Here is a 27,489-nt window from a genome sequence, read left to right as displayed (position 1 = left end):
GATCATCTTGCATCTATATTTTCCCTGACACTAGAAATCCGAGCGAATGTTTGTAACATGAACGACGTACCACAGGTTGGCACTTGTGCGGTTGCTATCGTCTGATTAATCAGAGACAAGATATACGACACTAAATCTGAAATTTGCCGAAAAGATTGATCCTTGCAAATATACACTTATTAACATATAAAATTTACATCATAACTGAACACACGCGGGTTGTCATTATCGTGTTACTCGTACACATAATTAAATCTACGGTATTCTCACTACATAACACTTATTACCATTAAAAAAATTGTTCAATAGTTTTGTAGAAATGAGCCACTTACACATTCAAATCGATTATGAGAATTGTAGTATAAATTAATAACAGAATTTATCAAGGAAATCAATAATTTTCCATGGCAATCTCAATCTACCCGGTTGCTGCACTCGTTATCAAAACGTCTTATCGTAATAACACCCTTGTTAAGTGAAGTTTCATTGCCATGTAATAAGTCGCAATTAGTAATACGGTCGTATGAAAAATTACTCGGATTAAGCTTTCTTGTCGTGAAAACGCGCTAGTATTGAGTTTATCCGCTAAAATTGCGTGGTATATACCTCCAGCCGTATGCGAGCACGCAATACACCGTTTTCAAGAAATATAGCGAAGGGAAGATAATGAGACGGGCACGAGTCAACAATATTGCCTTAGCATCGCGCGCGTGATCGTGTAATTCTTGTAAACCGATACGCGCGAGTTGAACGACTTGTAACTCTAAACGCCGATCGAAAGCCATCGTCTCGTTATGCATCAGATTTTGCTTAAATAGGAGTGCCTACGAATCGCATTTGCGAATAATTACGCCTCGTATGAAAGCCGATAACAACCTGAGAATGTCACGTCAAGGGAACCCGCACGCGAAATACCGCTTTGACATCTTCATTTACTTGCCATTAGTTGTCTTCTGCACGATTTACTTAGATTCGTTTGCTTATTGTATTTAATCGATAAAATTATTTGATTGATATCCGTCAAAAACAGAAAAATTTCAATAGAAATTTCAATAAAATTAGTTCAAATACAGAACAATTTTAGACAACACTCTCCATTGTTTATACATTAATTTTTATTGATTAAATTTTATTTTATTTTTTTCTTAGAGGACATTTTCTAGAAACTGTTCCTATTCGATTAAACTCGGTTCTTTTCCAAGACAATCATGAGCAATTTTTGAAAGGTTCTTCATTGTCCCTATCGAAAGGAACACTCGCTCGCGCAGGATACCGTGAGGCACGACACGGCGAGAGATGGTGAGCGCCATTTGTACGAGGGGAGGACAGAGGAAGTAGAGAAAAAAGAGAGATAGTGTACCCCAGGGATGGGGAGTAGCCCGCCGAGAGCGAGAAGGTGAAAGAGACAGAGTGAGGGGCCAGGCAGAGAGAGGGAGAGCTCTGTGGGACTCGCGTGAGGGCGAGCGGGACCGAGCGAGCGAGAGACAAAAGGGAGGGAACGGATAAGAGGAAGCGTGGGCACTCAGGTGTGACTCTCCCGCGGGTTCTCCTGCGCCTCTCCTTGCCAGCAGCAACAGATACGCGGACCTTGGTCTCTCCCCGCGCGCGTCCGGAAGTGCTCTTTATCTCTGTCGGTCTGTCCCCTTCGCCCGTACCGTATTCCCGCCCGCGCGCGCACGCACGCACCACGCACGCACGCACGCATGCACGCGGGTCTGTCGCCCGCGCCCGCGCGCGCACGTAGCGCACGTAGTAACGTAACGTAACTCACAAAATCGCTGAACCGTTCTCACTCCTTGTTCTCGCGTGCCCTTTGCCAACCTTCTTAATAAATTGCTTCGTAACCATATTGATAATTGCTCTTTGTTCGTTAAGTTAATTCTTTAATTCGTGAGACAATATATGTGCATCAGAACGTCGTCAACTCTATGTATCATCTGGACTTTGCAAGTTTAATCGCGGAGCGTTAATCGTGTCTTTCCTTTTGTCTTTTGTCCGCGGCGCACTTTCTTAGCATGCATACGTTTGGCTTCTTCAATAGAAAAACATTTTCACTAGAATAGGATGAAGCAAAGAATTTTTATCATAAACTTATCTTAATCAATTGTGTGTATTCAATTTTTTGCGCAATTAAATATAATTTACATTATGTAACAAAATGAATCTGCAGATATAAGACGATGCGTTATTACATAACAGATATCTGATATCTATTTGATAAGAAATGACAATAAAATAATTTTATCTATTAGCATATGTAACTTTTAATAAGCAATTGCTAGATTTAGTAACTTTAATAAATTAATGTTAAATTTAATAACGTGAATAAATGTAAAACAATCGAAATATTTTATGACGATATCAAAAACTTAAATCAAATCTATATCGACTTTATTAGGATTTCTGCCAAATCGATGGAAAACAAAAAAAATATGTATAAAATAAATGTATTTATATATGTATGTATTTAAAATATATATATATATATTTTGTTTCATCTGTCTCTATGATTCAGCGCGTTTCCTTTATCTCGGTAGATTATCAAAAAATAATTATTTATCAAGGGTTTGTCGCTCCGTGATATCAGATAATCGATGTGCTACCCTTTATTTTGTATCCAGGACATCGACTCAACGAAATTTCCTGACGTACTGAGATAATCGACGCGACGGTTAACGGCGGGTGTGCGTAGCAGGTGGTGCGTATATACCAATACCGAGATAATGTACGCGATGCGCGATACGGATATATCTAGTCACAAACGGCTTTGCAATATTCAAGAGAACAAAAAGCACTAAAACTAACAACTTTCGATTTTTATCAAAATCTTATATGCCAAATATTCGCGTATTTTTCGTAAAATTATTATTTATTCAGGAAGTAGATTTATATCTTGAAACGTAAAAATGACAAAAGTGAGCGAATTTACTAGAATATTTATAATTTCATTCAACGCCTAGGTTTGTTCACCTTTGTAATTTTGACCTCGTTTTAAGATACAGAATTGTTCCTCAGAATTTAAAAAAATATTTAAATAAAACAAAACATTTGACATATTTTTTTAAGAGTATAAACACAAATTAATAGAAAGTTTCAACGTGAGCGAAGCTACGTACAGATTCAGATATAATTGTAAGAGAGAAAAGAAAACTTTGGAGAACAAGACGTGAGAATATAAAAACAAGAGATAAGAGGAGAAGAACTGTGAAGATAGATAAGGTGAATAGGCAAAGGAATAATATAATGTATAACCGCGATTCAACGAGAGGGAACATCGTGGTAATATCCATGCAATTTTGAAAAACTTTCGTTCATTTTATTTTATGTGTAAGTAGTAAAGTACATAAAAAAAAGATATCATATTGTTTATCTCCTCGACGATGCATGATAAAAAAACGAGTAGGAAGAAAAAAATGTATCACGAGAGCGAAATGAGTGGTACGGCGGAATAGTACGGTGGACTTCCCCAGCCGGCGCTAATCGGATGAAGAGATCAACATGCTGGACAAGCTTCCCGGTTTTATATGACTAGCTAGCTCTGCTAGTCATATAACGCACAATACGAAAGCGCTTAATTTAATTGTTTAAATACCCACTCTTGTGGTCACAATCATTTGCGCGTAAAAGTAAGCTGCGCGCTATGCTAATAATTAGTTATTGAAAATTTGGAAAGAAAGAACAAATCTAAATCTTCTAGTTGATCATTCAATACTCGGCGATATTATTTACGATGCACACTTTGCATTTTGTGAAATAATCGAGTTTGCGCGAATAATAATGTATTGCTGCATTTTTTTAAAACTTTTGTAATGTATTATTGTATTATGACACTGACTCTTTTTTTTAATGACTTTTTAATCATGTAAAGTTAAAGACAGTCTGGATTATATTTAGAATATTTAACTTGACGCAAATTGTTTTGCAAAATAATAATACATCAGATAATTATTCGCCCAACAGATTAGTTTCTAAAAGGAAAATAACATAATAATCGGTTGGTGCAAATTATACTTCTTTCCAGGGCACATAATATATCTCCACGCATAAGATTAAATAAAACGAGTTGCTAAATTGTTGCATTCCTTCTCGGTAAACCACGATTACATCTCCAGCGTTACCACGACCAAGGAACGAGGGCGGATCGCGCGAGAGACGAGGGGACTAAAATAATTACGGGAAACCGAGGTTTAGAGAGCACCGAAGAGGAAAGGGAGCGAGAGAAGAGACACGAGAAGAACGAGGGGCAGCACGCAGCGGAGGAGAGACGAGAAGAGATTCCGGAGAAGCAATGCTAATTCCTGGCTCGGAGCCTCCGTCAGTCGAAAGCCTCCGAGAGGTTTCTCACCTTCTACGGTTTCCCTCCTCCAGTCTACGTGAGGGCCACTCGTCCGACGCTCTCGTCGGGGATGACTTTGCTTGGCACGGTGTCGACTAATCCGACTTTGAACGCGACCGCTTGATTTTTTAATACAATCTCGTATATTTTTATTGTTTATTAAAAAATTATGTTCAATTTTTTAACATTACGTGTTCACATTTTTAGAAAAGTTATATCACTACGACGTATATATTATATTAAAAAATTAATATAATATTATAGAATATATTTATATATTAATTTGAATTTAAATTAAATTTTATGAAAATTGTTTTGAAATGATATTTTTAAGTTGTCTGATATTAATATAAGAAAGCATTATAAATTTTAATTCAATTAATATTAATCATTTTAATAGTTTGCGTTTTATTTGATTAATGAAATGATATTTATTGATTTTACGATTAACATAAATTAGTTTCATTTAATCAAACATATACATGTATACATACCAGTTAACATTGACCAAAATCAATATTTGCAAAAAATATATGACACCTAGTATAGTAGAATTACTGACAAAACAACCTGTTAGATCTATTGTGTCAAATTTAATCTAATTTAAATCGCTACTGTTCCTACTTGATATATCGTTATTTTATTTAAAATTATACCCAGTGTCAAATTTAACTATTATTTTAATATAAAATACATTGTAGGAACATGTTCCTACATGAGTAGGAACAGTGACGACTTAAATTAGATTAAATTTGACACTTTAAATTTAACAGTGAAATCTTAACTAATACAGATATTATTAAAGTTTGACGTAAAATTTTGCATAATCTTTCTCTCTCTTTCTAAGTTAATTTTTTTATGCTTCACCTACTTTTTCATGTATCTATTATTTAAAAAATTCTGTACATAACATGTGAGAATCATGCATTAAATAATATGTATAATATAAAAGAATCAATAACAAATACAATGCTGTCAGATATCTATATAAATTAATTAAAAATACAAGAAAGAGACGTACTTGCAATTTTCTTAAATTCCTTGAATATAGACTGGTTATAGAGATTTCATTTTATGCTTATATTATCAATCTCAATATGTTAATTTTTTCTTATAAATATTATCATTGAAAATTATCGCTTTTTTGATTGCCTTTAATTCTTTGTTTCATATAAAGCGACTACTGTAAGAGAAATTCTACATGTATGTTTAATAATAATTAAAAATTACGTGATCTCGGTAAAGAAATTAATACAATATTCTTAAACTTTAATCTTTAGCGGTCATTTAGTGAACAGTTACGATCGCAATGCGAGAAATGCTACATTCATCCACCCTGGCGAAGCAGAACGACCGTTATATCGTAAAGCCCAGAAATTTACATAAGTGCAGAAGCAGTGTATGAGCGTTTTGATTAATGAAATACTCAAAATAAATTCTGCGCAACAATATGATGGCTCGTACCGAGCGTCTCATCGGACAAGGCACTTGTGTGCTACGTCTGTTACTGTTATGCCAATTTGTGTGCTACGGTCTTAAGTTCTGCCAGCCAACTTCTCTTCTGCATCAACGATCAAAGAAAGAAAACCATGCATGAGCGTCTTTAATATACCCCTCGTTCGCGATCGTTCGGAAAGTTGTTGCGTATTTCTCGATAAAAGCACTTCCCGAACGCTCGAGTGAAATGTACTCATTTAGAACGGATTGCACCAGTCGTCAATTAACGTTAATCGTGGTTAATTTTCCCTGTGTACGTTACATGCATACAGCTAGATCCATGATCTAACAGGGGATCTTAGGAATAGTTAATCGGAGAATAACTAAAGCTAATTAATAGATAAAGATAAATTCTCAAGTTTAATCACTGTTTGAGTGCTATATTTCATGATATATTTTTAAACATTTAATTAATTCTTTTAGCTAAACATTAACAAAATTGCATTTTTAATGCATTTCTCATATGTTTGTATAATTATTATAATTGATTAATGATACCATTATCTACTTTTGTATTACGCGTAAACGAATATCAATTTGTCCCAAAATAATTGTTCAAAAAGATTTTCTAAAATCTTTTAAAATTAAGAAGATGATTTAAGAGGGATCATAATTTAGTGCTGTTCATGATCGACAGAAGCTATCGATACCGTAATGTTCGGGTACTAACCGGAAGTAAGATCCGTGTATCGTGCATCGCGAAGCTGTCAGAGAGAAGGAGAAAGGAGACAAGAGACGGCTTTATACTTTCTTAGCAAGCAACTCAATAAATCGATCACGTAAAAGAAACGTATACGTAATGGTTTTTTTGCATATTCATACACGGACATTAGTTTAAATGAATTCATTGGCAGTCTTTGATTTGACCTATTTTGTACGTTAACGTTACGTTATTAGAAAAGTATTAGAAAAGTGAAAGACATAAAAGTGATTTTTTAAATAAAATAACAATTGCCAAATTAAACTCCATTTATCAAAACATTAAAGATCTATGTGTAGATTTTTCTTCAAGCTAATTAAAGTTGTTCAATTAAATTTTATGAAAATCGATATTAAAAGCATGAGATTATTCTTCGGATTATATACGCAGCTGTTTTGTAATGTAATGTTTGATTGAATCAGTATTGCGGGACAAGGGTGAAAACACAATGGCAGCAGAGAAGACTAATCAGCTAGCGCTTAGTGATTCTTCAATATGATTGGTTCTTGTCTTTAGTTTTTTCGCTGAGTGTAGAAACCGCTCATATTAAAGAATCACTAAGCGCTAACTGATTAGTTTTTTCTGCCGAATGTAGCCAATGAGTCAACTTTTCTATAAAAGTAATTTCTTATTTTTACATCTGAAAAAACATCTTTCGTGACGCACCAGTCCGTACCAGACAAACCGATTTGATCAGACCGCATATTATCTCTTCAGCGAAAAGTAATTCTGGACCCTTTACAAATCATTACGAGGCATTTCCTTCACCGTCGGTCGCGATTCCCTTTTTCCGATGAGAAAGCTCAATAAAAAGTACCGGGTGACGGACACGATCTCACCGCATCTAAAATCACTCGGCGGTCCTCGTGATTGTATTAATTCACTTGACGGAATACAGAATACGGGACGCAGGGTGTATACAGATGCCTCGGGAGTCGCGTGTGGATGTATTGTCTTCTCGGCTCCTTTCTCGCATTAGCATAAGAATTCAGCGTGTGCCTGATGCGCCTATCAATCGGATTCCCCCTCTTTGTCCCCCTCCTCCTCTCCCCCCGCTGATGAATCAAGACTTAAATCTTGCACCATGATCAACCGGCAGTCCGAATGTCGAAACGTCGTCATCATCGATCGAAATCTGAAACACGTTGGCCCGTAAAACCGACAACTTTGGCCTCAAATAGCCAACACCTCGGAAAGTATACAACGGCATTGCGACACGCGAGAATTGATCTTATCACGGTTGGGACTCTTAATGATCGCATTAACCGACAAGATTTTGCAGGAATTGAATATCAGCGACAAAAAGATGTGCTTCGGAAGACTGCGACGTACGCATAAATTTTATTTATCTGTAACTTCATTAAAAAGTAACGCGCAACTTGCGATAATTTCAATTATAGAATTTTAAAAGTGACTTTAACTTTGAAAAATTTGTCGAACTTTTTATTTATATTTTACTATTTTATTCATGTTATTTCCATTTATTCTTTTATTACTTCTTTTAGATAGAAAGCATATAACACAATAATATAGAAAAAAGCATCATATGTTAAAATAAATCTTTGTCATATCAAAACATTACGAAACGTAAATATTACAAAAAAGATGATTTTGCTGAAGTATGTCAAAATTTAGTTAAATTTGAAAATAATTTTGTTGTTGGATCATCAAAATTAAGTAAACAATTAAGTAAAACGTACGCTTAAACGTTGATGACGATATTTTAATATTTCCATAATCAGTTTAAGTGTCCTATATAATTATTTTGATGATCTAAACACAATTATTTTCAAATTTCTCTCTAGCTAAATTTTTAGATTATAGATATTTCACAGTAAAACTGTTCTTTCCGTGCGGCAAAGTAATGTTACTCGAGCCATAAATTGGCCAGCATAAATTTTTCGGAACAGTATAATAATTCTCAAGTTCTTTGTTGCACGAAGCTTTGTTTCACGTGACATGCTCTTGCCCAAATTAAGAGTTGACGCTTAAGAATCGAGGGGTCGAATTGTTTCGGCGTGCTGAATGCGCGTCGCGAAGTCAAAGTGAGGAACGAAAAGATCGACGATCCGGTGGCTCCAGTCCTAAGAACAAAAATTGTTACGTGCTTGCTCCGGCAGCGTGATTCGAATGCTCATGCGAATGGCGATCGGCCGCGGTCATCCAGAGCCGAGAGGAGAGACTCACGAGAGTCCCGTAGCGTTACTCAAGCGCGGAGGAGCTTTCTTCGACGGACGTGCACACGCACGTACGTACACGCACGCGTGAGCAGTGCCGTAGCCGTGGTGAAAAAACGGTGAAAAGTATCTCGAACAATATTATATGTTATTACAAATCTATTGTGCATGTATAAATTAATAATTACAATGACATAGAGACCAAAAATGGCGATGATAATAATAATGATAGAAAAAATATTTGAGAAATGCAGGTAATTTATCTCGCTCGCGTTACATTCTCGTCTCATCGAGAATTTTGTTAAGATAAGCAAACCGTTATTGCATCATAATATTAGTGATTACTTATATTTTGATATGAATTATGACTGATATTTATAGTCTAATGATCTTATTCCATTGAATGAAATCTCTTGCTTATGATGATCAGACTTAAAATGATCTTGTAATGTAAGCGCAAATAATATGAATACAGCCATATGAGCTTTGTATGAATTTTTTTTTCACGGAGACTCTTCAAGTCCACAATAGGGCAGAAGAAGGTAATCTCGTGTTCGGGGCGCGAAAGTGGCTAATCACGTCGCTACGCACGTCAAAAGGCGATTGTCCGTCCACGCGGAAGCAGAGAGCCCATGGCTCTCCTCTGCATCTATCCCTCGATCACCTCTCGCTCGCAGGACACGTACTCGTCGTGTCCCCGTACACGTCCTCGCGCATACGACGCGCGCGGTATGTATCGCCACACCACACCACGCCGATGTGTGTACCCGTCGTCTGCTTCTACTCGCCACAAACGCGCACGGTGCGTGATGCCGAAACAGCCGACCGGGATGTCGGACGGGAATCTGCGGCAGCGATATCGAGGACAGGCTTTCGCAAGGAATTTAAAGAGCAGATTGATCGTAATCTTCGACACACCCTGAGTCTTCTCGATCGAACGCACCCGCTTTCGATCGAGTTGCTTAAAGGCTCATTCTTAAATTGCTCGGATCGCATAGGCAAAACACCATTCTGATCAGTACAATCGGTGTGCTATTAAAGAGTGATTTGTTTTCACTCTTATTACGATTTCTCAATAAAAAAATTGCATATTTTATTCGACCCGTATTTTGTTTCAATTAAGAAAAATTAATAATAATAATAAATATCAAGTCAAATTTTTTAACATATTAATTTATATATACATATTGTATAAAAATATATTATATTATTCGTCGAAATGATTTTGATTTTGCCTATATATTCTTGTTTATTTACGAAGCTTTTAAGAACTAACATACAGAATCTTTTTTTAATTCATTGTTCAACAAATTTTGACTTTACAATTTTGTATGTTTTATAACTTTTTAGATTTCTTTATATTTATACGTTTATTCCATTTGCTGTCATAAGTGAAAAGAGAGAAGTTACAATAGAGATATTCTGTCATATCGTAAAACGAACGGTCGTAAATTATGTATCTGATTATTGATCATCGTTTTATTTCTGTTTCTCCTATTTGATGCTAATAATTTCACTTATAAAGTGATTATATAATTAAATTTACATCTTTTTAACACGAGTTTAGATGATCTTGAAAACAATGTTCTGAATAAACAGAATTTCACGAGTACGAATGAGCTATTTATCGTGAGGTATCATACGCTGAAACTTATGACGATGTCCTTTCGCTTAATGCATGGGTATTTAATGCGTACTACTCACCAAACAGGTAGACGCTTTTATGAATGCGACTGGCATTGCCCATGGATGAGACCGCCGAATATGGATGGTAGCCGAAGATAACCGGGAGCGATGAGACTGCTTAGCGAATAAGGACGTGACGTAGACGCAGCTTGACCTATAAGGCAAACGGATCTGCTGTTAATAGTCAATATGCATTAGACAAACAATGAGCGGATCTTCGGGCCGCACACGATGCCGTCTGTCTTTTCTTCTACGTTGCAGAGATTTTAAACAGCGAAAGCTTATGAATGTTATTCGAAGTGTTTGCTTGATATAACAATTATACGTATATATCTTTTATCTTCTCAATACTAGATAAAATCTCAATACTAGATAAAATAAGATATCAAATAAAACAATACAGAAATATATGTCTCTTTTAAGTTCTAATTTTAAAGAAGATATGGAAATAAGAATCATAAATGAAATTTGAATATAATATGCAATATGTAAAAAAGTGAAAGTGAGAAAGTAAGTAGTTTAGTTACTACAATATATTACACATTTTACTTATCACAATATATTACATTTCTGCATAAATAAAAAATATGATATTTTTATTTTAGAAACTCGCACATATATAAAATATAATAAATATAAATCAAGAAGAAATATGTAGAAAAAACATAAAAAATTTATATGACTGAAGCTAGATAATTATTGTTTGCTTTGTCTTTTGTTTGTGTCATTAAACTTTCGGACAAATTATGGATTACATGTATAATGATCTATAACCAATCAAATAGCTAACATTAAGCAATCAATGCAATAATAACTAAGGAAATTTTTGAGAAATTTAACAGAAAATTTAAATTAATCATGGTTCTCGACTCGGGAATATCAAGTTCAGACACAAAAATTAAAGATGATCACGAAATAAGAAATTCCAAGGTAAATATTATGTATAATTGGTTTTCCATTGATTCTGATTAAACAAGTGGTCAGTTCTCTCAGTTTTAGTTCTAGTTCCACTTAGTAGTTAAAAATAATAATTCACCAATTATTATTTTTCCGAAAATTTTTATATTTTATTATTCAACTAAAATTGTAATTAAGACAGTCATTACAAAATACAAAAAATAATCTGTACATTTTTGGCATTTAGTTTAAACAATTAATTAATTGATGATTATTGATTGCTTGACAGTTAAAGTATGTATTTCTTACTCTTTATATTTATTTCAGATCAAGATGCTATACTTAGGCATAATGTATTTTGCTACTAATTGTTTAAGCTCAATCGCTCTGGAAGCTGGTTCACGCAGTTCATTTCGCTCTATTTCAACAAGAACTGCGATTTTTAATAATATATTCCGCCGAAATTACAGTAACTAAGCTTCAGCCCGACAAGATTAATTGACATGAGCATGATAATAATAATGCATAGAAAATTTCTTGTTTAACGCAGATTTGAGGATTAAGATAATGGTAGGAGACCTGCTCGCAGCATTGATATCTACAACGATGTTAACAATCGGTGATATATATGGAATTCCGTATCTTTATTTGCCATGGCTTGTCAATACTATTGAAGGGATGATTTTTCACGAAGGGCCAGCTCTTTTCGGATTGGCATACACTGTATTACCCAATGCAAACTTGTCTACGGGATTATTTATGTTTATAACATTACTTTTGTATGGTAAGACATTTAAAACAGTACAATTAAGATTAAAGAGAAGCTTCATTCATGGATTTGACAAGAAGTTACTTAATTCCAGTTTATAAATGATTAATAAAATCCAAAAATTTGATTAAATACTTTTGATGTCAAGGCTCATTTTTATAACATTATAAAATATAAATATATTTCTAACATTAATACAATTTTAATGTAACATTAATGTAACATTATACTTTTTAGCAGGAAGTATAAAATACTGCGTTCAAATATTTTTCTATTATTTGTGATAGTACAAAGTCCAGATTGGCAAATTTAAAAAATAATGTACTGATTACTAATTTGAACTTACAATTAAATTGAATAATTTGTAACTGTAATTTTATTTTCCAGTGGAAGAGCTGTGCATCTGGAAAGACGTTCTCATGAATTTTGAACGCTGCTGGACAAGATACAATAAAAATAATAAATTGAAAGAGGATAAAAAATCGATAAGGATAGCAAATAAAGAATTATGCGACAAAGCTAAAGAAAGTCTTAATGAAAATATAGTTTCGCCAAAATCAACAACAAATCAACAAAATTCTACAACTCGTGTACCTAATATTGATATTATTAAGCCTGTTGAAAAAATTACAGAAAACAATACATCGATTAAAAATCGTCGTAGTAAAAGTCTATTTACGGAGGTGACTGGCTAAATTGAAACTCATTTAAATAAATAAAAAATTTAGATCGATCATAATTTTTTTCTGAATCTGAGAATTATATTGAACTCAAATATAATATAAAAATTAAAGATATAGCAATCATAAAATTAAAAATACATCGAAGTAAATATTAAATTAAATAATTAATTTAATAATACTTTAGTATTGTCGCATGATTAAATTTGAATTCCCTCCGTTCGACTTTTGTGACGAAATAATAATTGCTGTAAAATATAAAAATTAAAAAATTAATAAATGATTAAAAAGAAGAAGAATAGTGCTCTAGTAACGCAATTGAACTCATGTCTTATATAAATAGTCATCATTTATTGTTTAATTTTAAGTCCGATTTCTCTGATATGAAGGTCGCATTCTGTTGAAATTTTATTAAGATATATCGGCGAATGTTAAATTAATTTTAATTCCTTTTGCTCAACCTTTGTGACAAAGTAATAACTGCTGTAAAATAAAAAAGTTAAAAATGTATCTAATAAATAATTAAGAAGAAGAATAATAGTGCTGCAATTAAGCGTAATTAAATTCATATTTTATATCTCAGCAATTAATGACGTCAAAATGACGACAAATAATCTCTTTTTTTCTTTTCAGCTGAAGTTCCTGCATCATTCATCTTTCCTTTTTTCTCTTCAACATGGTTGTTCAGTTTGAACAGATCAAATATCAATTTGCTGAGTATATATAGCCATCAGTTAGCTTTACAAATATGATTGCTTAAGGAGGTTTTCCAGTCATTTGACATAATATAGGAACTTGATCAAATTTTGAGAATAAATTTGTTATAAAAATAGAGGCATTCCTAAATTAAAAAAAATTTTTTTTACCATCTGGATCGAAAGTTATTTCAATAAAAAAAGTAATATTTTTTAAATTTGTACTCTAATAGAAATATATGAAAATGTATTACAAAATAATGATAAAAATCTCCATTTTTTTATATAAGTATTATGTGAATTCAAAAATACTTATGTAAAGTTACACATTGAGATGCAAACAAAATTAATTGTTCAGTAAATAAACAAAATTTTTATTTGTTATAAACTAATTGGTGAATCTCAATGAAATAGTCTAGTATTTATATAAAAAAATTTAGATTTTTGTTATTATTTAAAAAATTTTTGTTTATAACAATAAAACTAATAACAAATAAAATAAATAATAATCTATAAAAATGTATTGCTCAATGAAAACAGAATGTTATGAACACAACTTTCACATATATATAGTTTGTTTAAAGCGTAAAATATTAATATATGTGTTTTAATTAATATATGACTAGAGAACCTCCTTAAATTAATTTGAAGTCCGATTTATCTAATATAGAGAGATGGCATTTTAATTATTAAAATTTCATTAAATTATATTACAAAAATATATAATAAAAATATCTAGACAAAATTTCATTAAAATTTTATCAAAATATATCATTTTTTATTTCACAAAATATAATCGTTACTTATTAAGGATACAAATCCCAAAATATACTGTAATATACTGCAATGTGCGAATGTGTGGCTAAGCAAATTTTTACATTTCTTATTTCTTTCTTTTTTAGTATTGCATTGTATTCTATTATATTATCTTTGCATTGTTTTATTGCATTGTATTTCATTATATTATTTTTCGTTTATAATTCTTCAGCATTTTCTTATAATAATTAAAAAATATTAAATATGAAATATTGAAATATTGAAATATGAAATTTTACAAAATGCATACAGAGCAACGATCTCTGCTCGCATACGCTATTTCCTACGTCAAGAATATCACAGAAAATGATTCGATAACTCAACAGAATGGAAAATAGAGTAGAGAGATAATTGTTACAACATACCGATGAATCGTTGCAACAACGGTTCGTCCAATGATTCACATATAACACTCCCGATATCCGATACACAATTCGTACAATACGATTAGAGTTAAAACCTCGCTCGGAAGGTTCTAGATGTTTCCGACTAAGAGAATTTTGCTTTCAAACATAATTAAAAAATTATTTTGGACACTGCCTTCGGGAGTTGTTAAGAAAAAGGTTGGAATCCTGTAGTAGTTTCAAGTTTCAACGCCCACCTGAGGTGGACGACAACGTTGGCGCTGAGCGACAACGCGTACGACGGACAACGATCGTAATGATTAATCAACGTTGCGAGCGAATATTAATTAACGCGTTGTCAACGTCTCGACTTCCGCCGTTTGTCGGCACGCGCCAGATCGTAGTGTATGTGTGTTTTTTTTAATATTATTTACGCGATATCAAAACCAAACGCAGAACGACTTCGCTTCGCGACTCCGAGCCGAGCATTCGCCGCGAGAACATCCGCGCATGCGCATGCCATGCACTGCTCTATTAGGGCGTTTTCAAAAACACTACCCGAGTGTCTCGCGAACATCGTTTTTATCGTTATTTAACATTAGGTTTAACAACGAATAAGATGATACTCGAAGGCACTCGAGTAGTGTTTTCGAATGCATATTCTTTATTCTTTATTCTTTATTGCAATAATATTATACAATCCGTTTAATAATGGACCGTTCGTGTAATAGCGACAATATATTTAAAAACGATTTTAAAACAGTCATATTGTGATATAATTTTTATTTATTGCACAATTTATTTTTATTACAAAGATAAAGACATGCAAAATTGAATTTCGTTTTACTTCGAACCAGCTACGTTGTGGCGCGAAATCACGGCGTGTTTGCGCATGCGCATGGTATATTTAACAGACCGTGAAATTTATAAGAGATCGTAGTGTGTAGAAAAAGTGAGCAATAGAATCAAGGGATCATTTATTATGTATCTTGAAATAAATTAAAAATTACAATAAAAAAGTGAGTAAAATTACTAAAATATTTATAATTTCTAGTGAATTTGCTCACTTTTACCATTTTTACCTCGTTTCGAGGTTGATTGTATATTTTGAAATGAGATGGAAATTATAAAAGTGAGCAAACTCACTGAATAATGATCAATAAAATTATAAAAATATTCTAGTAAATTTGCTCACTTATGTAATTTTTATTTGTTAAGATACATAATCGATTTCCGGTATAGATATCTAATCGTAATTGCATGTATTTATCGTACATTCAAACGCTATTGAAATATGAAATTAAAGTAAAAAATATTGAAAGATAAAATATATACTATTTGAATTAAAACCTACGAGAACATGAGATTTATTTTTAAATAAGACTAAAGATAGTAAAATACGCTCTTTAACAATTTTAATACGTTTTATTACAATATGTATATAATATTTATATATATTATGTCTATGGCCGGTATATTCATAGTCGGTTCTTATTTCAAAACCATCTTAAGTAATGTCTTAATACGCTAACGCGGCTCTCTGATTGGTTCATGACACCTCAAGGCTGAACTTAAGACGATCTTGAATATAAGAACTGACTATGAATACCGGCCTATATCTATGTAAATCTGTATTGAATTTATCGACAGTTGTGTTTATCGATTTATTTCGAGATTCGTTTCTATTTAGCTCTTAAGATGGCGTATGTATAACCTCACCTTACCACGGTCACTACTCATTCCATCACTTTTTCCACGCATTTTCTGTATTGTTCAGTTAATAATTAGTTGAGTGTTGTTTTTAGGTTACTTTATTGAGAATTATTTTATATATTTCTTGAAATTATATCATAAGTATATAATACACGAATTTGGAAAATATATATATCGTGCGTTTCAACCAATTATTCCAATGGATATGAAAACTACAATCTCGTGATACAACGCTGTTTCTTTCACGCCTGGCTATAGTTTAGGTTAGTATGATTTTTCAAAACGTTTATTTTTTTATTTTTAATAATTAAAAATTATGTCTTTTCGAAATTTTAAACATAACGATCTATTCGATGTATTCTATTTTATAAGTATTCAAACGAAATGCGATGTAAGGCCTATCAGATCATGTTTATTCAATAGCAGTTCTTAAAATGTGATTTGTCTATTTTATTTTAGGAGATAATAATTTTTTACTGAGATTCGGCTAAACATATCAAAAGAGAAATGTCAGACGATCCGAGCTTGTATAGGTTAGATGGATCTGCAGGAAATGAAGCAGGCGGTCTGGTCATACGTAAGAAAACTTCGGATCATACTTTCAAGAAACCTTCTATACTAGGTCTTGACAAGCTTGCAGAACGAAAAAGAAGAGAGCAATCGCAAGAGCCTACCAGCTCCAAGTCTAACAAATCTGAAGGAAAGGACAGAAGATATCGATCTTATGAAGAGGAGACTCCTACTCATACTGGAGGTGTCAATTCTGAAGCGCAACAGAGATTAGAGTCACGACTCAAGCGTCAGCGATTAAATGCAGATGATAGAAACTCTAAAAATTCACATAAAAGTCGCGAGAGAGACAGAGACAGACGAAGGGATCGAGACAGGGAAAGTCGAGGTAGAGATAGTAGTATAAGACAAACGCCTCTTAGATTCAAGGATGAGCCCCAAACGCCGAAATTTCGGATGAAAGATCCGACTTCTAAGAGCAATTGGGACGACGATGAAGACGAAGAGCCAAAACGATCCAGCTGGGATCATCCGACACCGAATCTATATACTAACAGAGATGGTCGCGATAGTGTCAGAAGCGAATTTACTCCTTCCTATAAATACAACTCGTGGAACAAAGATTTTAAGAGTTCAGGTATCACTCCGATGATAGATGGGGAGGAGAAGGAAATGTGGGAAGAGGAACAGCAACGATTGGACAGAGAATGGTATGCGTTAGACGATGGAGAAAATAACGCTTTCGCTAATGTGTCCGAAGAATATACGCGGAAGAAGGAAATGGAGTTGGAGGCCAGGAGACAGAAACGCCTTTCTGCTCAGCAAAGACAAATAAATAAGGACAATGAATTATGGGAGCGTAATCGTATGTTAACGTCCGGAGTTGTAAGCTCGTTAGATCATGACGACGATCCTGATGACGAGGGAGAGGCGAGAGTTCACTTGCTGGTTCACAACGTAGTCCCGCCGTTTTTGGATGGACGCATCGTGTTCACGAAGCAACCGGAACCAGTTGTACCTGTACGCGATCCTACTTCTGACATGGCTCTGGTAGCAAGGAAAGGTTCGGCACTAGTTAAAGCATACCGTGAGCAAAAGGAAAGACGTAGGGCCCAAAAAAAGCATTGGGAATTGGCAGGAACACACATCGGCAATATTATGGGTGTACACGATCGGCGTAAAGACGACAAAGAGCATGCAGGGCAAGAAACAGATTTTAAAGCTGGGCAAAAATATGCCCGACATATAGATTCGGGAGAAGTAACAGGGGAATCTAAGTACAAATCTATACAGCATCAAAGAAGAAGTCTTCCTGTATTCGCGGTGCGTCAGGAACTGCTCAATATTATCAGGGAAAACAGCGTTGTTGTAATAGTAGGCGAAACTGGTAGCGGTAAAACTACGCAATTAACGCAATATCTTCACGAGGATGGTTACAGTCGTTATGGTATAATTGGTTGTACTCAGCCAAGACGAGTCGCTGCTATGTCCGTCGCGAAAAGAGTATCCGACGAGATGGCTACTGCTCTAGGCGACAAGGTCGGATATGCTATACGTTTCGAAGATTGTACGTCGAAGGATGTGAGTAATAATAATTTAAATATAATTTTAATACCATAAATTAGTGTAACTTTGGCCTAAAGTAGTTTGATAATGCCCAAACATCACATTTTAAGTCTTATGTCTGATTTTGGACACAGACATTTTTTTTATTTGAACCAAAGTTATTTTATCTTTATCATATATTTTGTCATAAAATTGCTATATATTTTAATATATAAATTTTATTTTTACAGACAGTCATCAAATATATGACCGATGGTATTTTATTAAGAGAAAGTTTGAGAGAAGGAGATCTGGATCGTTACAGCGTGATTATAATGGACGAAGCTCACGAACGATCACTATCCACCGACGTATTGTTTGGTCTTCTTAGAGAGGTATAGTTCGCATTTTTATCTTATTATTTGAACATTTATCATATTATATAGTCTTCTTAATTTAAAAATGTTTATAGGTTGTCGCTAGACGGCATGATCTAAAATTAATCGTCACTTCCGCAACGATGGATTGCAGCAAGTTCTCCGCTTTCTTCGGTAATGCGGCAACATTCCAAATACCTGGACGTACGTTCCCCGTCGAAGTGTTGCACGCGAAGAATCCAGTCGAAGATTACGTGGACGCGGCTGTAAAACAAGTTTTGCAAATTCATTTGCAGCCCAAAAGCGGTGATGTATTGGTCTTTATGCCCGGTCAAGAGGACATCGAAGTCACTTGCGAAGCTCTGAAAGAACGCTTAGCTGAAATCGAATCGGCTCCGCCACTTTCTATACTGCCCATTTATTCCCAACTGCCATCGGACTTGCAGGCAAAGATCTTTCAACGATCCGAGGGAGGTCTACGTAAATGCGTCGTTGCGACCAATATAGCGGAAACGTCGCTGACGGTCGATGGAATTGTCTTCGTTGTTGATTCAGGATACTGTAAATTAAAAGTATACAATCCTCGAATAGGTATGGACGCTCTGCAAGTATATCCCGTGTCTAGAGCCAATGCCGATCAAAGGCAGGGCAGAGCCGGTCGTACCGGTCCTGGTCAATGCTACAGATTGTACACGCGACGACAATACTTAGATGAATTATTACTAACAGGAGTTCCCGAGATACAACGTACTAATTTAGCTAACACAGTGTTACTACTGAAATCATTAGGAGTTCAAGACTTATTGGCGTTCCATTTCATGGACCCACCACCACAAGATAATATATTGAATTCATTGTATCAGTTATGGATCTTGGGGGCGCTTGATCATACTGGACGCTTGACTCCACTAGGACGACAAATGGCAGAATTTCCCTTGGATCCACCGCAATGCCAAATGCTCATAGTTGCTTCTCAACTCGGCTGTACTGCGGATATCCTTATTATCGTTTCAATGCTATCGGTTCCATCGATCTTCTATCGACCAAAAGGACGTGAAGAAGATTCAGATTCAGCACGCGAGAAATTTCAGGTGCCAGAATCAGATCATCTGACATATTTAAATGTATACAATCAGTGGAAGGCGAATGGTTATTCGAGTTCCTGGTGTAACGACCACTTTATACACGCGAAGGCTATGCGCAAGGTGCGGGAGGTACGATCGCAGCTCGAGGAAATTCTGAAGCAACAGAAGATGGATGTCGTTAGTTGTGGCACTGACTGGGATATCGTACGGAAATGTATCTGCTCTGCCTACTTTCATCAAGCAGCGCGCTTGAAAGGCATTGGCGAATACGTCAATTGCCGTACTGGGATGCCTTGTCATCTTCATCCCACTTCCGCGCTGTTCGGCATGGGTTTCACACCTGATTATGTCGTGTACCATGAACTTGTGATGACCGCCAAGGAATACATGCAATGTGTCACTGCGGTGGATGGTCACTGGTTGGCTGAATTGGGCCCAATGTTCTTCAGTGTGAAGGAGACTGGTCGAAGCGGCCGTGCGAAACGACGGCAAGCAATGCAGCACCTCCATGAGATGGAGCATCAAATGAAGGAAGCCGAAGAAGAGATGAAGGCACGCGCTCAAGAGCAACTTGAGCGAGAACAGGCGTCAGTCCGAAAGAAGGAAATTTTAACGCCTGGTATTAGGGAACCGGGTACTCCTGTTCCGTATCGTAACACGCCCGGAAGATTAGGATTGTAATCAGTTTTTCTACAATGTGTTGAGTTAATCCTATTTAATAGATGAAACATGCATTTCTTAATAGTTCTCCAATACAGAAATTGTTATTGTATAAAATAGTATAACGACAAAAAATAGACATAATTTGATAATTCTTCACTGTGGCTGCAGCGTCAGTGATAAAATTTTTAATGTTAATGATCCCTGGATTTCTTTTATTGAGTTTCCATTTCTTGCAGCACAAACAATACAATAATTACAATGTACATTTACATTATAATCTTTACACACTTTCAGATTAGTAATAATTTAGTCTGACTTTAAAAATAATAAATATAGATAACAAATTTTTTTTAGATAATTATTAATATTGTACAAAGTTTTATGTGTATAAAATATCGTTGAATATGATATGTATAAATCTTTTGTAAATAAAATTATTTTTATTGTAATATTGACAAAATATTTTTTGTCATACAGCCATTTACTCATGGCCATTGGGTGCTTATATATATATATCTAATGGGCCGTTAGAGAGAACATTGGTATATACCGATGATTGATCACATCACTAATGTGCACATTAATAGCTATGTATAAAAAAAATTTATGTATGTTTATTAATGTACACATTAATACAATCAATAGTATATCTTTTATTTTATATAACTGTAAATTACGCAGATAAAATAAATACGTAACTCTCTGCACTCTTATTAGCAATTTATTCCTTTCCAGTAAGCAATTTATCATTTTTTAAACCGATTTTTATCGGATTATTTAACAATTAATTATCAATTACTTAATAATAAATTTATTAATATATAGAATTGTGAAAGAACCAATATATATATATATATGTCACAGATTGTCACAAAATATAATTCAATGCTATTCATAAGCACATTCCTTAAAATTCTATGAAAATAGTTCATAAAATATACGACGTTGATCCATGAGCGAATCGACAGACTTTGCAATATATAATATATAAAATAAATTTATTTTAATGAAAAAATGGCACATAACTATAAATAGATAGACCATGTTTTAAATCGATAAAATTAATACCTTCTTTAGTTCTGAAAATTTAAAAAATCGCAGAATTATTGTTTTCATTTTTATATTTGTTGCTTGATTTAAAGAATATTAGTTGTAAGCTGATCAAATGGCAGTGTATTCAAATGACTGCACAGTTTTTTTCATAAAAATGAAAGTAGGCTCAGGTATTTTAAACATTAAATCATTCATTCATTATTTATAATTGAATTGGGACTAAGAATTATGTACAGAACTCTCAAGTCATTTTTGAAAATTATGAAAAGTAGACGGATATAATTGTTCTTTGTACAAATATACTGTCGAATAATTTCAGCTCTTTAAATTACTTAAAAGCCTTAATATGGGCTGAGTGCGAGATTTGAGGGCTCTGCAACTTTGTCGGAGACTCGCTTGTCCGCGTTTCATAATGGTGACGCATACATCATCATTCTCATCCAATCCTGTGTATAACTCATATTTTTCAAATTCAGTTAGGACCGCATCTAAATTTTCGACTCTCTCTGCCAGTAACACAGCTACTTCTCGCCAAACCTGTATAATACAATAAATAATTTATTACGTTTTTCAATAAATAATTGCTACAAAAATTATAACATTAAAATTTCATAAATATATATAAAATTAGTATTTTATAAAGCACCAATATAACAAAAATAATTATTTGTAATACCCTCTTCACAGTTTTATACATATAAAACATCGCGATTATCAATTTAAAAAATTTACCTTGGTCTCATTAGTCTCATTTATTATATTTGATTCGATTTTTTTATTATATTTCTTCTTATTTTTCTTTTGTGATTGTGCGCGTGGCTCTGATTGTATCGCATATGCACTACATATAGCGCTAATAATCGCTAAAGATTCGCTACAAGTTGAAGCTCTGAGTAAGAAGTTTTTGAAAGATACTGGTATATCACGTTCAGGAATAGGTAATGTCTGTAAGCAAGGAGTCGATCGTAACATCTGTATACAATCCAAGTCCGGACAATGAGAATGAGAAAGTGATTTTGCAAGGCACGCTATAGTCCTCAATTGCTCAGAATGATAAGCTTCGCGTAATCTTTCTACAGCATCAAATGGAACCAATATTTTGCACGGTCTGGTCCGTTTTCCATCTGTGCCAAATTTTTGTAATATATTCGGTATAGTTTCTTCTGCTAATTCTTTAAGCTCGGCAGATATTTGAGAAAGATAAATAGATGATGATCCGGCACTCGCTGCTAAGATGCGCAATATGGCATTTCTCGCCAAAAGTAATTTTAACATACATATGCGTGTCTCCTCCTGCATTCTCGGATCATCCTCGTTCTGATTAATTGGTTCCCATCCGCGAACAACCTATTTAACATTATTATTAAATTTATCACTGATATTAAATCAGAACTTTATATTTCTTCGAATTATATCGCGATTCTTAAACATACCTCCAAATCACGATTATCTCGCAAAGATGCCAATCTAATCGAATCGAGATGAGGTTGTATGCAAGGCATGTGCATATGTATATTCAACGTAGAGAACAAAGAAGCAGTACTGTCAGCCCAACACAAATCGAGGAGCATTTTATCTACAGTTGTCATAACAAAATGAAATGAATTTTCTAGGCGTTCCCTTAACTCCACAAAATCTTGAATTTTTATAAAACTTCCATATTTGTACGCAAGTGTTAAGTGATCCGCACTCTATAAAAATAATTATAAAATCTATGAATTATACACAAAAACCTTATCCATTTTCCTTTAATCTTGTAAGTATACTTGAAAACACATACATCCTTATAGTTGGCTATGAAAAATTTCGCTGTATGATCAAGAGTTGTTGAGGCCAGAGGCAAGTTACCGAGAGGCGCGAGAAGCGGCGCATGAAGATAACCTAGTGAATCTAATTGAAGGTGTTTTACATCAAGTGATGTAAATGCATGATCAGCTGCAACCACTAAACCAGCTTCCAAGTAAATACGCACAAGCAAAATTTTGATGTGAAAATTTACAGGACTCGATTGAAGACCATGTTCCAATAATGACATTGCCCTGTAAGTCCATTGTTTTAAAAATGTGCATGTTTTCAAAATGCCATTAGCATTTTTTCATTAATATCAATTAATTTTATTGTCATATATAATGGAAAAAAATTATATTACCTATAAAGAAAAGACGCATCATTAGTATCAACCCATAATTGATGTAATAAATGCGTAGCTAATAGAATGTATGGATCTGCTGGACAAAAATCAGTTGGCAATCTATCTTGCATTGGACACAATTCATTGCCTTTCTCATACAAATCGCACAATCGTTTTATCAATTGTTCTTGTTTGTCTCTATCTGCTAAGGGAGAATGGTGAAAGCCACAAATACGCCGTAATTGCTCCAAATGGATATGCCTCTGCATTTGTTGTACTGTAGTTGGAAACTCGTTTGGTGCAATACCAATATCTTCCTCAATCTGCAATATCATAAATAATATTACATTAAGCAATTGCGATAATTATTTTATTAATGTTATTGAAATAAAAAACATGTTAAATATGTCTTAACTTGTTTTATATTTAAATTAACACAAATATTATAGTTTAAGATTAATTTTTTATTATATATATATTTAAAAAATATATACATATATGTATAAAAGTTTGTTGGATTCTATTCTCTTTACCTTTTCAAATAATTCGAATTTGGACTTAGGTGTGAGTAGGTTTAAATACAATCGTAAATCTCCAACTACACATCCTTTTTCTCCAAATTGAGAAAAATATTGATGCATAAAATTCATAGAAGTCATACTACATTGCAGATCCTCGGTCTGACATCGCTTCAATAATTCTAAGCGGGCCAAGTATGGCGCGCGAATTTTCTTCTCGGACATATTAATAATATGATTGAAAAAATCCAAGCATTCTCTCAGACGTTGAAACTTTAAGGCCGCCGAAAGATAATTTTGATAAAAAGCCCAATTGTCGATGCTATGTAATAAACATAAGGTTTTAAGTGATACAAGTGTAAAGTTATTTATATCAAAATGTTATAAATGTATGTATAAAAGAATATTAATAAATTTGATCTTACTTCTCTTCAATAAGTGCGCGATATGCGTTAGCAGCTTCAGGAAAACATTCTAGCTTCAATAAACATGTAGCCTTTCGTTGAGGTACATATGAGACATATGAAGCTAGAGGACTAGACAGTACATTCAATATTTCTTCATTTTTGTCTTGCAATTCTAAAATCATCAAATAAAGTTGCACCTCCTGTTCTGCTTCTATCTTTCCCTCTCTTACTAGTTTTAGGACCTAATGTATTCATAGAAAAAATTATTTTAATCATCTTTATAATATATTCATTTATGTACAAACCAGAGAACTCTATAACTGGAAAGCTTACCACTGTGAAAACAGCTGAGCCGACAAAGAGCGTCTAGCAGGGGATTATATTCTTTGTTTCTTTAAGTACTACGTTCTATTATCCCAATATTCCCAATGCAGATAACACATGCAAGACTGAGAAAATAATCCTACGTCAACCGTCTCTCTTGGCTCTTTTGTCGAGAATATCCTCTCTCTCTCTCTCCTTGTAAGCTTTCCAGTTTTAGAGTTCACTGGTACGAACTAATAAACCTTTTATAATTTCATATACAATCACAATAGCAACAGTAAACAACAATCGATGCACTAACCATTCTTTCTGCCAAAGGCAAGATAACTCCTTTCGCTAACTTCTGATCAGCATGAATAGCTTGCATTACTATACTCATAACAGCCCAAAAATAATATGGATTTTTATGAGTCAGTTTATATAAATTAAGAGCAGTTTGTTGTTGTTTTTTATAATCGCCGAGGCGAACGTATGACATGAAGAGATGCGTCAGGAGCTCTTCGTTGTTTGGATCAGCCTTAGCAGCGGCTTCGTAAAGCTCGCTGACTTTGTCTGCTGCATGAATAAATTTAAAATTGACATAATCGTCATATAATCATATAAATTTAAATATGATCTTTATGTTCCAAATCAGAAGATGAGCTAAGAACTTACGTTGATGTATCTCTCTGTAACAGATGCTCATCGCTTGCAAGGTAGAATCCTCACAGGGTATCTCGGAGCGTACTTTATCCATAATGACCTGACACTCATTTTCTTTGCCCATACGCAACAAGGCCAGAGCCTTGAGTACCCTGGCGCATTGGTTAGTCGGATGCTTCTTTAGTACCTTGTCTGCTTCCTGCAGGGCCTTTTTATTGTTCCCATTATCCAGCCAGTCTGAAATCCAAAAAGAAACCTCGTACCGGGTGCCATTATATAACCTCGTCACCGGTCCCAAAGTCGCGACCGAGTGGTCCAGTGGGAATGCACAGAACGGACTTGAGGTACGATCATCATCGACGCGGGTATACGTACCGTAAATCGGTCGCAGCCGACGTTCATTCACTGTGTTGTCCACATGGCCCTTGGACGCCATGATATTTTATGCGGTATCATAAAATCAACAAACCAGAGAAACACACGATTCCCAATCACTTTGATGCATCTTCGACGATTACAGATAATTCCGAAGATATTACCGAGATATTTTTACGATCGTCTTTTATGCACCAGATCAGCCTCGATATGACAGAACACACTACTTCCTAAAAATATTTTTATTCTTATCCCTCTCTCCATAGAATCGTGCAAGCGAAAAGAATGACCGAAGTACCGGACCGGCTGCGAAGTCTCTACTTGGAGAACGGAATAATGAAGTGGAAGGGACATAGAGCGAATCTGACTGGCTGCGCCAATCAGTGATCAGACATACTTCAATTCGTAACATTTAAAGTCCGTTCGTTTTATTTGCATTTACACAGATTTCTTGCTTTGCGGTCCGCATTCAGCGGACTCAATAACTGAGTGCGCTGTTATTGGTGTATTCTTTCAGATCATCCAATCAGTATTTCAGATCTAGAAGAATACATCAATAGTAGCGAACGCTCACTCAACTGTTGAGTCTGCTGAACACAGCCTTTTTCTCTTTCCAATGCCTGTGTATATATTTTGTTTAAAATATACCCTGGAGAACGTAAGTAACAAGAAATATGTTAGTCTTGTAAAATTAAATTCGAATAAAGATTCATATGTCAGTCATTATTGGTGGGTGCATTTTGAAATATACATATTGATAGTTGGTTTGTTCTTTTCAGGTGGGATTCAATTGTGTATTGCATAATTTGATAAAAATTACAAAATGAATGAATTTACTAGAATTTTTATAATTTCATTTATCAATAGCTAAGGGTCACTTTAATCAACTTATGCTTGATTTATGCTTCGGTCTTAACCCTAAAATCCTAAAATTCAGCTAATGCCTGGTTTATGCTTCGGTCTTAACCCTAAAATCTTAAAATTCAGCGAATAGGTCTGTTAGTCTTAATTGGTCCTAACTAAAATCTGTATTCCATTGGTTAAATTTTAGGATTTTAGGATTAAGACCGAAGCATAAACCAGGCATAATAGGGCTGTCAATCTTAATTAGTCCTAACTGAAATCTGTATTCCATTGGCTGAATCTTAGGATTTTAGGGTTAAGACCGAAACATAAATCAGACATCAATCGACTAATTTTCAGTTCAATCAACGCGCCACTTTCTCGTGACTTTATTAAATGCTCTCTAATGAAATGCTCGTGAAGACCATGGCACACACCTTCCGTAAGTCCGAATTTACAATAGGTGTTTTATAACTTAAGCCATAAGAAACTGACCATTACTCCGGATCTACAATAGAATTTTAAGCCTTAAGCCATAAGAAATGGACGAATCACAATCGATTAGTCTCCTCGAATTCGATTGTAATTGGTCAATTTCTTACGGCTTAAGGCTTAAAACACCTATTGTAGATCCGGACTTAAGGCCATTACACGTACAAAAATTTTAGTCGTAATCATAAGGTCGCAAGCAAATCAACCAATCACA

The 27,489-nt window shown here is 34.3% G+C and overlaps 3 protein-coding genes across 3 annotated transcripts; 2 read left to right on the top strand and 1 right to left on the bottom strand.

Moving 5' to 3' along the window:
- Positions 1-11,168: 11,168 nt before the first annotated feature.
- On the top strand, positions 11,169-12,777 carry LOC108720740 (uncharacterized). The gene is made up of 4 exons (XM_018444886.1): positions 11,169-11,326; positions 11,621-11,762; positions 11,844-12,077; positions 12,450-12,777. The coding sequence occupies exons 1-4, from the start codon at positions 11,255-11,257 to the stop codon at positions 12,755-12,757; spliced, it is 756 nt and encodes a 251-aa protein (XP_018300388.1). The 5' UTR covers positions 11,169-11,254; the 3' UTR covers positions 12,758-12,777.
- A 3,677-nt stretch (positions 12,778-16,454) lies between these two features.
- l(1)G0007 (ATP-dependent RNA helicase l(1)G0007) lies at positions 16,455-20,740 on the top strand. Its single transcript, XM_018445142.1, has 4 exons — positions 16,455-16,573; positions 16,770-18,401; positions 18,617-18,760; positions 18,838-20,740. Exons 2-4 carry the CDS (start codon positions 16,818-16,820, stop codon positions 20,506-20,508), a joined length of 3,399 nt encoding a protein of 1,132 aa, XP_018300644.1. The 5' UTR covers positions 16,455-16,573; positions 16,770-16,817; the 3' UTR covers positions 20,509-20,740.
- A 902-nt stretch (positions 20,741-21,642) lies between these two features.
- On the bottom strand, positions 21,643-26,205 carry psidin (phagocyte signaling impaired). Its single transcript, XM_018444808.1, has 10 exons — positions 25,941-26,205; positions 25,578-25,802; positions 25,225-25,478; positions 24,618-24,841; positions 24,208-24,514; positions 23,693-23,997; positions 23,324-23,582; positions 22,977-23,234; positions 22,276-22,890; positions 21,643-22,080 (listed from the first exon to the last, which is right to left on the bottom strand). The coding sequence occupies exons 1-10, from the start codon at positions 25,999-26,001 to the stop codon at positions 21,859-21,861; spliced, it is 2,730 nt and encodes a 909-aa protein (XP_018300310.1). The 5' UTR covers positions 26,002-26,205; the 3' UTR covers positions 21,643-21,858.
- Between the last annotated feature and the right edge of the window lie 1,284 nt (positions 26,206-27,489).

The sequence above is a fragment of the Mycetomoellerius zeteki genome, unplaced genomic scaffold (assembly GCF_001594055.1).
Source record: "Mycetomoellerius zeteki isolate Tzet28-1 unplaced genomic scaffold, Tzet1.0 scaffold155, whole genome shotgun sequence".
Lineage (NCBI taxonomy): Eukaryota > Metazoa > Arthropoda > Insecta > Hymenoptera > Formicidae > Mycetomoellerius > Mycetomoellerius zeteki.
The sequence above is the reverse complement of the archived record's forward strand: the minus strand, read 5'-3'. Positions and strand labels throughout refer to the sequence as shown.